Source organism: Lynx rufus, unplaced genomic scaffold (assembly GCF_022079265.1).
Source record: "Lynx rufus isolate CCGP_SWC_20201006 ecotype Redwood Valley unplaced genomic scaffold, mLynRuf1.p SCAF_2, whole genome shotgun sequence".
Taxonomy (NCBI): domain Eukaryota; kingdom Metazoa; phylum Chordata; class Mammalia; order Carnivora; family Felidae; genus Lynx; species Lynx rufus.
The window spans coordinates 174,010,796-174,024,446 of NW_025814834.1; the positions used below are offsets into that span (position 1 = coordinate 174,010,796).

The following is a 13,651-nucleotide window of genomic DNA, read 5'->3' on the forward strand; positions in this document are numbered from 1 at the left end:
AATCTGTCAATACTGATACACATAGCATTTTTTCTCTCATGGTCCTACAAAGCCTGTCAACTGTATTTGCTTCAATACACTTGAAAAGAAAGTCCTACTAACTCACAATAATTGCTTCTCAAGGGACTATATAAGACAAGTGTAGGAAAAACTCAAAAATGTAGCTCCACAAAAGTCAGGTCTGGTTCTGGAGAGATCTGGGGCTTCTGGTAGCCCACTTGGGTTTGAATCAAAGCTTCCCCACTTACAACTATTAAGGCCATGATCAAGTTACCTCATTGTTCTGAACCGTAAAACTGACGTAATAACACTGGCCACACAGACAGGCTGGGTTGATCAGAAAGGGCCTGAAGGTGTTTGTCACATAGCAGATACTCCCAGTAGGCTGCAGGGGTAGCACAGTCTATGCGCTACACTAACTAATAATTATCAGGTCTCTATCCAGCCTTCCCATTAGATGATAAGCTACTGGAGGACAGGAATCATGTGACTGTATTCTTGCTTGGTCTAGTGTAATCACTGCAACATAATGGAAGGGGTGAAATCACTATCTCCATCCATGCACCCCATGCATCCACACTGCAAGGTCTTTGTACACCCACTTATGGAAGACTGACTGACTTCCTGAGGCTAGGGCCAGGCTGACTAGCACTGGGGATAAGGCAGGGGACAGAGAGGCTTCCCAAAGCACAAATGCCAGAATTTTGGGCACACAACGTCTTGCTACATGGTGACCCTGGAGCTTAAGTTCATAAATTTAAATTCTAGGTTCAAACAATTCAAAGGTAACCCTCACCCAAGCCTACCTGTCCCAGAAAGCCAAAGCCACAAATTTGACTTTGCCTCCCTCACTCTACACCTCCCCCAATGAAAATGACTCCAAGTAAGACAGACAAGAGTGTTTGGAGAGAGGGATGGCCACGGTCCAGCTGGAAACCAGTTTCAGCATCTGGTGACTGCACGGGTTGGTGTTCTATGAAAAAGGTCTGGACGAAAAGCAATATGTTTTGCACAACTATTTTGGAGAGAGTATTGACAAGCACGAGGCAATCCCTGATGGGTGCCCAATTGATGCAACTAAAATCAATCATCCACAGGATGGAGGCATGTGCCCTTCTAAAAGGAAATGAGTATGAGCGGCACAAGTTTGAAATGAGTGGAAAATGAATGCAAGTCTCAGTCGAATGAAACTATAAGAGGTCCAAAGCCAGAAGAAATCCTATTCTATTTTTTTTTTCTTCATGCTGAAGTTAACCAGATGGAGTTTGTTTTGTTTTGTTTTGTTTTCCAGTAGCAATCTATTCACATACTTGGAATGAAGGATTTGCTTTGGGATAGACGATCTTTTCTTTTTCTTTCTTTCTTTCTTTTTTTAATTATAAAAATGAGACAAAATAGCTTCCCACCCCGCAAATCTAGAGATTAGGTAGTTTTTTGTTTCTTTTTTTTTTTCTTTTCCTTCTCTTTCTCCTCCTTCCCTTCCCTCTTCCTCTCCTTTCTCTCCTCTTCTGCTTCAGGTGGTTATGTTTGTGACTGCATGTTTAGAATGTACTTTGGACAATGCAATAACGGAACAGACGCAGCATGTCAGAGATGTGCATTTGAGACAAAGAACATAAAAAAATGTAACTTCCTCCCTACAGTGTTCTCTAGGAAACCAATGTGTTGTAAAACCAGAGGTCAGAGTTCACAACAGAATTGAGGAGAATAAGTAAAAGGAAAGGAAGGCAAAGAAGCCACAGAAAAAGGCCACTGATGGTGCACTAGGAATCTCCTGGGGCTGTGCTTGCTACCCAGAGTTTTTCTTCTTCATCGGAAAAATATGGACAACAACTGTACCTATTTTACAGGGGTTTCGAGAGAATTAAATGAGATGTATATGCAAAGCTCTTGGCACTGAGACTGGGAAATAAGCCTTAAAAATGAATGGCAGGCATTGTGATGATTATAAATATCATGCAAGGAGTTAACAAGATTATATATATAAGTCCTGTCCACAGAAAAAGATACTCAATTAAATGTGATTTTTATTATTACTATCATTATTATTCTTATTTTATCTATTTTATAGGTTGTTTCTGTCTCTTTGCTTGTCTTCTCTGGACTGATGCTTTGGGTGATCTGTTCTGTTCTTGACTCAGATTTTGTCCCATCATGTGAGCATTTAGATTTCCTAAGATTTTGCTGTCTATAACCCATAGGTTAGTCTATGGCCAATAAAACTATAGAAGTAGAACTGCCCAAAGTGGAACTCCGAACGCAGCTTGATTGGCTGATGGCACAAAATCAACTAACTACAGAAGGGCCAACAATTTCCATGACTCCCGTCGAAAGTCATAGTAGACTATTATGAAGATTTTATTAATGGCGAAAAAGAGGTCACATTTTTTATTTAAATTCAGGGCTCATGAAACAAGCGGAACCAATTCTTATCCACAAAGATATGTCATAATGTTTGGGAAAAGATGGCTTATATCCATAGCAACAGAGCAAACTTTGAGCCAAATACTGCGAAGAGTGTTTCCAGACTGACACAGATGTTCAATTTGCATATTAAGTCTCTGAAAACCTGTTGATGGACAGCTGCACGAACAATGCATCCTGCACAAAGAGTTGGTTTACTGGATCATGATCCTTGTTAAAAAAAAAAAAAAAAACACAAAGTCTCTGGATTGTGTGATCCAGGAGTTCTGGGTCTGCGAAGGGTGATTATACTATGACGCAGGGTTGGAAAGGGCTATATTTCAGTAATGGATTTTCAATGTGTCACAGAGAAGAACGGATATCTAGGTTGAGAGTTGTGTAAACACATGACACTAGTTAAAAGAGGAGAATGAAAAGCCTGAGTCCCTCAGACAGTGGTGTCATCTCAACTTCTCTAGCATGGGGTTATTAAGACCAATCAGATGTTATGTTATAGTCACTAAGCTTCCCTACTAGACAGTGAGCTCCTCAAAAGCAGGGCCTGATGAAGGCCTAATCCATTTAATTCCTCCAGAACATGTGCTTTGAATCTAGCCATCCATCTATGCTTCCATGGACGGTGAAAGAGAACCTAAGGCAGCTAAGTATAAAATAGCAATATACTAAGAAATGGAAACTAATGGTGATTTGCATCCATAGCAGCTTTGGATCAGACCACTATAACTCTGCTGAACATTTGGAGAGTCGGTATCGGAATCAGGCCATAAACAGATGATTTCAGTGTAACACAGGAAATGTGAGGTTGGCTGAGCCTAGGTCTCATTTTCCCTTGCCTTCCACATGTAATCTCCCTGAGGGCCCACTGACCTCTCCTGACCTGAGTTCTCAGTCATCATTGCCACTGTCCTCATTCAAGCCCACAAGGCTTTCTGTCTGTGGACTAACCTACTAAAATCATCTCCCCACCTTCAGCCACGTGTCCTCAGGCCTTCTTCCTCATGGCTGCTAGCTGGAGTCTGGACAACTGAGATCTGAACATATGCGTCCGCTCTGCCAACCCATATCAGCTCCCGAGCATGTTCTACAGGGACTTCTTCTACTGGTCCCTGCCCAGCTCTCTAACTTTTATCCTAAGTCATTCTTCTAAGAACAGTTTATGTCACAATTTAAACGCTGGACTATGTGCTATTACCTCAAGTAGGCCTTGTTATTTTTAACTCCCATATCTTTGGTCCTATGCCAGTTCTGCCTAAAAGAGTAGCCCTACCCTTCTTTGCCTGGTTTGTCCCTATTTACCTTTTAAGACTCAGCACAAATGCTTTCTCCCCCTCAAAGCATTAGCTCTTTAACCTAGCTTTCGGTCAACTCTGCTTTGCACCTCTGGTATAGTATTCATGTCACTTTTATGCATCTTCTATCTTCCCTATTAGACAACCCCACAAATTCATCAAATTTATTAAGCACCTTCTATAAAGGAGGCACTGAGCTTGACGCAAAGAAAAGTATGATACGGCCTTTGCCTTGCCACAAACATAGATTTCTGGAAATGACAGATTAGTAAACCAATAATAATAGAATACTATAAGTAGAGTCATGTCTTAAAGGACAACTAAAATTATCCAGGTGGTAAAGAACTCTCTGAGCAGAGAAAGAAACACATCCAAAGGCACAGAGGAGTAGAATAACATAAGCCATGGGGAAGTTGTGGGTAAGGCAATCTAGCCTTAGTGACAAGTACATGTGTGGGACTGGAAGGGCTGGACCATGAAAGATGCGATGTGCCCAGAAAACTATCTGAATGAGGTCCCCAAGACTATGGAGAACCACTGAAGGATTCTGGCTGGAGAGCAACACGGTCCTTTTTACAGAGTAGAGTATCACTCTCATGGACGTGAGAAAAAAAAATGGATTTTTGCATGAAAGGTAGGTGTCAAGATGCGTTAGTCACCAGTGCCTGGACCAACATTTATTCCTTTGGCAAATGCATGCTACATATGCACCATATGTCAGGCTGTGCTCTAAAAGAAAGCTAATTCTTCTGATTTAGGAGCCTGCAAATTTTATATATGGGGTAAATGCGGAGGGTGACAAAATGGACTAGTCAAGGCTATGAAAACATTTAAGCCCGTATTGAGAAAGTGTCAACTTACCAATTTTCCAGTAACGCTCTGACCACCTTCATTCAGCCAGAACCCAGGGACCATGGCTGAGAAATAAGGGCCCCAGACACCTGGTACAAAAATTGGGTCTTTGCTGATCTGAAAAGAAAGAGGCAAAGTATGTGAAAATAATTGACGCTCAGGGCTAGAAGAAGCCTTATCCTCCTCCCATCTGATGTTTCTGTGATCATGTGATTCAACTTCTTATTAAATACCTTCTTTGGTAAGAAAGTCATTCCTTCCAAAGGAAGGGCATGGCTTCATCTTTGGATGAAGGTCTTCCTGTTACATTCATTTAAGATGTCGGAGTAGCAAAAGATCATTTTGGAAAGAAACTGGTAGGACATTTCCTTGCTGGCTCCCTCTCTGTGGTAGACTGATTGCAAAAATGTCCCCCATTCTCTACCCCTCCCTGTGTCCATTTCCTCTGCAATGTGACTTTACAACTCCTCTCACTGACAGGTGGAGTCCCCACCCATGGAATCTAGGTCAGCCTGGTGACTTGTCCCGGCCAACACAATGAGACGGAAGTCGTACCACCAGTCTTCTAGGCTTAGGTCTCAAGAGGACTGTGTGCTTCTACTCTCCCTCTTGGTTCTCAACCTCTGCAAAGAGAAGAGCCCAGACTAACCTGCTGGATGGAAGGACATGCAACAGAACTGAGGCAACCCAAATGTAGCAGGTGTATCTCAGATATAAGAGACAGCCCAAACAAGATCAGTAGATCACCCTAGTCAACCAGCACTAACAAGCCCAGATCACCACAATCACCCAGCTAACTGATAGACTTGTGAAAAAAAACACATGTCTTGCCTGTCACTAACATTTTGTGTTTGTCACCTAGCATTTCTGTGGTAATAGGTAAGTGACACATTCCCTTCCTTCTCCAACTACTTACTAGTCAACTAATAGCATGCCATCTCCCCCTCTTGGGTGCTGGGGACAAAGAGATGAATCACACAGAGTTCTTATCTTCAGGAATCTACCAATCTAGAGGGGAGTTCCACAGGTAAATAGACAAATAGGATGCAGTGTGGTCCACGGGATGGTAAAGACAATACACAGAATGCTATGGAGGGACAGAGCAGGCCAGGAGTGAATGGTCTTAGGGAATAGGACATAGCTCAGATGAGCAGGACTGAGGCAGGCATTCTAGGTCAAGGGAAGGGCTTGAACAAAGCCATGTAGGTGAGGGAGAGGTGTTCTTAGGACTCAAGACACTGCAACAGTGTGTTTGTAGCAGACCACAGAAGTCCTTTCAGGTATTAGGAGAACACATCAAGGCATGAACCTGGACGGACAAGGACAGACCACATGTTCACTCATTTGGAATGGTGCATGTTTCTCATCCATCTAGCAGGGACGCGTGTTGAAGTCATATTTCTGGTTGTGGAGAAGTGTAGGGGAGGGTGGGGAGGGAAAGGGAGAGAGGCATGTCAGATCTACTCCCACATGTCTTCTGGATAGGCAGCAAATCCATTCATTCATTTATCCTACAAATATTTATTCAGCCCTTATTATGTGCTTGGTACTATGTCTCATCCTGGGGATACAGAAATGAACTGAATATTCATGATTTCTGCCCTCATGAAATTTTTAGTCCAGCATTTTAGCACACGGACAAACATTATTTAATTGTCTTGACCCCAACCGTTCCAGTTGCCTTATCACTAAACTAGTGAGTCCTCAAATCAGGATTTCCGAAGCTCCAACAGGAAGGAGGTGAGGCAAGGTAAGGGAACTACAAAACACTGTCAACTCTAAATTGTGTGAAATCAAGATAATTTATAAAAAGGGGCATTTAACACCTAAAAAAGAAAGAATAATGTCAGGGGAAAAAGACAGACTTTTGCAAGAAAAGTCAGTTTGGCTTACATTGACATACTTCTTTCCTTACTGTTATAACAGATGTTTCCTGAACTCCCACTGTGATCCAAGTCTGTGCCAGGCACTGGCAATGAACGTTAAACAAAACAGCACAGCCCCTGCCCTCAGACAGATTACAGCAACCAATCATTCAAGTTTGGCCAGGAATCTCTTGGTTTAGTACTGAAGGCCTTGCGTCCTAGAAAACCCTTCCGTCCTAGGCAAAAGAGATAAATCATTGGGCAGCCTCAGAAAGATATTAATCAGACCATCACACGATGTGTAATTATAAAGCGTGATATGTAAATGAATGAAAATCAAAAGGTCTGATAAGAGCAAATAACTGAGGTACCTAATCCAGTCTATGGGTCAGGGAAGGCTTTCTTAGGAGGTAACATCAGAATTACGAAGTAAAACATATATAGAAGTTATTTAGTAGGTGTGAAGGTATGTGTGTGAGTAGGAGTGTGCGTATGTGAGCTTTTGTGTATGTGTGTACGATACAGAGAGTGTTCCAGCCGGAAGGAGCACACACTATACGATCTTCATTTTTGTCACTTGGTCTTTGCCCGTGAACATTTATCACGTGCCGGGCCTAGAAACTACTCCCTAAACTGCATCCCAGAGTGGCTTTGGGGTGAATAAGATAGCTCATGTTCACAACCATTAAGAACCCAGTGTTTGACAGGTAGATGGATAACCACCAAAGTCAAATGATCTCTTTTCCTGCCCGGCACCCCTTCCCTTCCAGGACTCTTAGTCCCATTTGATAGATAAGTCTCAGAGAGGCTGCATAAGATATCCACAGTCACTCAGTTAGTAACTGCCCAAGGTGGGATTTGAACCCAGGCAGATGCCGGCCTCAAACCAGATGGCAGGCTTTATTTGTAACTTATAGTACATACTCTGCTTTGGAAGGTTACGCATCACACCCCACCTCCACCCTGTCTCAAAATTTAAACCTGCTCCTGAGTCAGCCATAGCAGAGCTCCATTGGAAGAGTGTGGTTCTGCGGCTCCGAAATGTCAGGTGAAGGCTTTGCCTGGCTCTGCCCACGTATAAAGCTTTGAGCCGACTCCTGCTCACGCTCACTCGTTTGAAATGGCAAATGCTTCTCATCAGACATCTGAGTGAAGCGAGGAAACCAAGACAGAAATATGTTCCCCAGAGCATTTCCAATCACTTCCAAGCCCTGTGCTCTTGGAGAAAACAAGTAATAGTTTGTTTTGAGAGAGAGAGAGAGAACGTGCATTTGTATATGTCTGTGTGCTTTAATCCTTTGCAATGAACCTAAATATTTAAAAATATTTTTGTGAAAGCTCTTAACCCATGCTGTGGGCTATCCTGGAGGCTGCTCTGTTACCCAAAGGAGGGAGTTCATTTTACTCCACTGGTAACAACTGTCTGTGCAGGACGCTGACTTCCTAGTAATCGTGGTGTTGTTGGCAACAACAACAGCTAAGATGGACTGGCTACTTACCAAAGGCCTTACTCCAAGCATATTATAGGAATTAAATCACTTAACCCTCATGAAAACCCTAAGGGAAGATTCCATCATTATTCCTATTGTCTGGATGTGTAAACTAAGGCTGAGAGAGTTCAATTACGTGTCCAAGGCTATAAAAACTGCCAAGCAGTCAGGCACCACACTCTACAGGTTCCATAGTTGTCTCTGCCAAAGTGTTGTCTTAGTTTTAGGCTACCTTTGCTTCTTGGAATCCTTCTTTGCCTCTTGAAGGCGGAGAGCAAGGGCCATCACAGTCAATACAGACTCATTCAAATGGAACAAACCTTTTGGTTTTGCTGACAAGTAAGTTAGGGAATCTGCATTTCCAAAAGCTTTTGATAAATTTTCTCCAATACACTTGTGAAGAGGAGAACACGTGGGTTGAGTCAAATACCTATCTTCATTCTACTCCCAACTGCCATATTCCAGCCAGGTGATCTTACACAAGGACATAAATGGACCTCAGCCTCAATTCAAAAATGGAAGGATCAGGGTACCTCGGTGGCTCAGCTGATTAAGCTTCTGACTCTTGATTTCGGCTCAGATCTTGTGGTTTGGGAGTCTAAGCCCCGTGCTGTCAGCACAGAGCCTGCTTAAGATTCTCCCCCTCTCTCTGCCTCTTTCTTTCTCCCTCTCAAAAATAAACATTTAACAAAATGGGAGGATTAAGGGGCACCTGGCTGGTTCAGTCAGTGGAGCGTGTGACTCTTGATCTCAGGGTCATGAGTTTGGGCCCCATGTTGGATAACAGAGATTACTTAAAAGAAAAGAGAAAAAGAAAATATATGGTTATACAAAAATGGGAGTATCGATGTGAATGTTGAAAGACTTCTGTGAAGATGAAATAAGTTATCACCTACCAAGACCTTATTATATGTTAAATACCAAATAGACATTAGTTGTCCTTGAAACGAAGTTTGTATGAGAGAGCAGTCAGGTGACAGAGTTGAATGACCACAACCAAAAGTAATTATGATCATGTAAGAAGGTCTCTAGATTTGTCCATGGCCTGATTTAGCCAATATTGTTAACACTGAAGTAGAAAGTGATACAGAAGTAAAGCTTATCATGTTTTCAGATGGTGTTAACTTGGGAGGATTGCTTAGAATGGGGCACGTCCAAATCAAGATTCAAGATTACTTCAAAGAGCTAGAACATTAAGCAAAATACAAGAAACTAGTTAACATTTATTTAATTGTATAAATATTTGCACTTAGAAGGTACTGGAAATATTCTCATATTCTTTTTAATGGGTGGTGGCATATGAGTATTCCATGTGGTATTGTTTAATACCACAGTACACAGACCCTTGCTATATTCTTAAATTGTGTGTGCTATCAATAAAGTTAAAGAAGCCCACAATGAGACAAAACATTTGGTTGCACACCATACGCCAGGCACTGAGATCGGCATCGAGGCTATTAAAGTAACAAAGTAAAATGGTAATAACACGAATAATTAATAATAAGGCGTGGCCCCTTTCCTCAAAGAGCTCCTAGTCTGACCAGGCAGACAAGAGGCAGAAATTCAGAAATTACAACAAATCATGCTAAGCCCCACAGTAAGAGAGGGAAGGAGGGGTAGGAACCCAAGCTGTAGTCTTTCCATAGGTGGCCACACGGAGCGAGGCCTTGAAGGAGTAAGTGTTTCCCTAAGTAAAGAAGGAGGGCATGCCAAGCAGAAAGGACTGTGTGGGCTAGGGGCACACTCATGAAGCTGCACAAGCATTCTGGTTTTCATGAGGGCTTAACGTTCTGAATTTTACTTGAAATAAAAGGTCATAAAGTTTGAAGGACAGGTATATTTCTGCATTTATATGTCCTAATGCTTGTGAAAAATTCAATTTTGAAAAAGCTGTGGCTTTTTAAAAGGAAAAAAGCCTCAAACAACCCTCTAAGTCAAGCAACGAGAGTAAGAAATAATGCAGAAATAAGGATAATAATAAGAAATACTAAAATGGCAATCGCTAACAGTTACTGTGGGCTTCAGAAGATGCCAAATACTCTTCTAGGCTCTTTATAGAGGTTCTATCACATAATACTTGTGACATCCCAATGAGATAGGTCCTATTATACTTACCCCACAAACGAGGAAATCTAAGTTGAAGGAAATCAGATAGATAGTATATAAAAGGGTAACTTCAGATCCAAACAAGATCCAAGCTATGGACTACCAACTTCTTTTCCTCTGCCGACTTTATTTTCCTCGTCTATAAAGTAGTTAGATTGGACTAGAATATTTAATATCTCCTTTGTCTTTGAGATTATCTAAGATTCCAAGAAGCGGAGTCATTCTTCTCCAGCTGGCCAATCAGAATTCTCCAGCAAGCTCTTTCAACACAGACTCTGCTCTGTGGCTCAGAGGATCAAACTGGGTGGTCTCGAGGGGCTTCTCTTAACTACCGACTTTGCTTTGCCACCTCTGTGACCCGTGGCCAGGATTATAAGGGGCATTTGTTGACTGTCAACTTCATGGGTTGTATATAATGGCTACCATCTATAATTATAATCTCTTATATTTGCTAAGCACATATTCAGCAAGTATTTATTGGATACACACTGAATTCAAACTATTGTTTCCAACACGAATAGATACGGAAAGATGGGCATCAGAGCCTCTTGAGGTTTGCAATCTAGGAGGAGCCAGAGCACAGGATGGGCTGGGTGTCAGTCAGGTATCAAGTGATTTGTAAGTTTCTATTTGTATTCAGTCTTGCAATGACCCTGATAGTATACGGAGCCAAATATGCACAGCCCATTTTATAGCTGAAGACAAAGGCATGCAGAGGGTAGGCAAACTACCCAGGATCACAAGGATCTGAAATGGTGCAGCAGGGATTAGAAGCCTCTCTCCATTTGTTCCTGCCTCTTTTCATGTCTGTGCCCAAGCTGGCTCCGTTAGTGGATGCCACTGGCTGAGTTTCATCTAAGGCCGCGCTGCTGTCAGCTGAGTTTCCCTTCGGTGCTAAAGCCCGAGCGCCTGCTCACACCTCTTTCTGGGAGAGATGACTGGGCTCAGAGCAGGGAGCTACTGCAGCAATTTCCGTTCCGCCTTGCCCCCACCCCATCATCCCCGAGGTTGGCCTAAACCTCTGGCAGGGGCAGCAGGCAGGCTCCAGGCGCCAGTGGTCCTGAGAGGGAACAGGAGGTTTTGTTTTGAGTGCCTCCAGCCAGGTTGGGAATTTTAGAGGGTAGCCGCAGGCATGTGTGGGACTGAGTATTTCCGTGGTGGCTCATCTCTCCCTCCAAATGGACTGTGCTATCGTCTTACTAGAAAAAAAAAAAAAATTATACACATTCCAGCCAACTCCCAGCTCACTACACAGTGCAAAAAAGAGCAGAGAGAATTTGGTTTTTGAATAGGGCTCTTAGCATTGACCTCTATTTTTGCACTTCTCAGATGGAACTGTAGTGAGTTACTTGCTTCTCCTATGAAATAGTGAGGAACCACATCTTCTCTCAAAAGGCAGTGAACACGGTTTAGTAATGTCAGCAGAGACCTTGGAGTCAGACAAACCTCAGTTTCAATTGTGGTTGGGTTGTTTATTAGCCATGTTCCTTTAAATCTCTCTGGGACTCAGTTTCCTCATCTATAAATGGGGATAATCTCACCTCCCACAGAGTTTTGTGTGAGTCCTAAGTGGTATAATGTGTTTAAAAATCTTAGGACGTGATATCCCCTCAAGAAATGTGAAATAACAGATGGTTTAATTCCACTCCTTTTTGGGACAGTGGGAAGATCTGGAATACAAAGTCCTGGGTTGGAGTCTAGGCTTTGCCCCTTCTTAGTGCTGTCCCTTTGGAAGGTTCTCCTTGCTCTTCCTTCCTGGATTTACTCCTCTTTGCTTGTCTCACTCGGCACATCTCACGGGGGCAGCCCATCCATTCCCACATGTGCACTGACAACTTTTGTGCTGTTGAGTCCCAAATTTTCGTCCCAAACTCAGGCCCTATTATAAACATCCTTTAGAAGTTCCCCGTGACATAGGAGAGCTTTCTGACCTGGCTTTTATCTACAAGTCTGGCCTAATCACACATAGTACATTTCCCCATCCTTTGCCCCATTATTTTTACTCCAACGAGCCCATCACAGCCCAGAAATCCCCACGTACACCACCTTCTTTCTCATCTGTATGTCTTCATAATTTCTCTTCTCTCTAAAAGGCATTTCTTCTGACTTCCCCCTAACCCTTCCATGTCCTTTTATAGAACTTAGCTTAATATCATCTGCTCTGGGAAGCTTCTCTAAACTCTGACTGGGTTATTAGCTGCTTCTTCCGGCATCTTCCTTAACCTTCTGTCCTTCTATACTGTAGATTATTTTGACATATATGTCTAAGTGTGTATACCTACATCCGTAAGTCATATGTAATTGGATTACATAATTAAGTAATGCATACTTAATATGCTATGTGCATATAATATGCTTTGTAAACCAAACCATACAAATGCAGCACATGGCTAAAGTTATTAACAATGTCGCAGATATTCACAGCTGTAATTCACCTGTAAGCGACACAAAGTTAACAAAGCTTCAGGCTTGCCAAATCTCCCTTTGCTATATTTGGAAGTTTCTGAAAGGTTAAGAGTCCTCCAGTATAGAGCATGCCCTTCCTAGAAATCCAATCCCTTTATTTCAGTTTGAGCAAAACAAGAACACATGAAACCTGTCTACAGATACCTCCTGGGGCTTAGCAGTTGAGCAGGCGGGGAGGGCACTGAATGGGTTTGTCACCCAACCAAACAGTCCCCAAATCTGGGATGGAGGGAGGCAGCCAAATGTTGCTTGCAATGTCCTGAGTTATTTGCAAAGTATTTTGGACTCCTTAAACCCTGAATTCCTTATTCTTCATCATTCTGAAACCCATATGTGATCACAAGAGAAATTTAATCCATATGTTTCTCATTCACATACACTTAAAACACACCCAAAGTTGCTTTGCAAGAGACTGAATGACCAAGAAAACTTTGAGGCAGTCCTAAAATTTCCCCCAATTTTCTCTCCCTTGCAGACAAGAAGCCACACTTGGCCTCCTCTCTACAGATGCTTGACTGGCTCCAGTGAGCTCAGACCGGCTCTCAGCTTTGAGTTCCAAGAGCTGTATGACCCCAAAGATATAAAATCATAGTTTGCGTCTTTTCACAGCCTAAACAATCTGCACTGGGTAAACAGTTATCGGTCTCTTCTGTGAATCCTGTGAGTAAGGGAGAAGGGGCTGGTGATGTGAGTGGGGGAAGGGGAGGCAGCTAATGAGAGGAGAGAGGGCGCCCTTTCTGCGTGGTGGTCACCAGATGTTCCAAGGTCACATGGTGAGCTGGACCCTCCGAGTCAGAACCCTATCTTCTACTTCTGTCACATCCCCAGGAGTGAGCAGAGGACTAACTGAGTGCTTCTCCAATATGACCCAGCCAATGCCTCCCTTTGATTCTAAACTAGCTGTTTAGGAAAAGCAGCTCTCCCTTACAGAGTTCAGTAAAAAAAATTGCCTCAGGCAGCCTTACAGCCGAGGCCGGTCAGCAGGTGCACACGAGCATGACACAGCCTTTTCTCTGTAACAAGCACACGGCACCCCAACGCACAGAGTCTCGGTCAGGTACGCTCTGACTTCCGACTGCTAAGTTGTGGGCACTTTCTCTTCCTGCCCCGCTCCTGCTCAGCTTCTGAGCTGCCCTTGTTACGACTCTTGCTTTGATAC

The 13,651-nt window shown here is 42.9% G+C and overlaps 1 protein-coding gene across 7 annotated transcripts in view; it reads right to left on the bottom strand.

The window, feature by feature from the left end:
• Positions 1–13,651, bottom strand: part of FGGY (FGGY carbohydrate kinase domain containing) — a 419,346-nt gene that overhangs the window by 135,088 nt on the left and 270,607 nt on the right. For all 7 annotated transcript variants that reach the window (XR_006963068.1, XR_006963067.1, XM_047085935.1 and 4 more), the window contains one exon: positions 4,575–4,682. Coding sequence is in view for 5 of the 7 variants with exons in the window: in XM_047085935.1 (XP_046941891.1) it covers positions 4,575–4,682 (108 nt within the window). In the remaining 2 variants the exon portion in view is untranslated. The remainder of the gene's footprint in view (positions 1–4,574; positions 4,683–13,651) is intronic.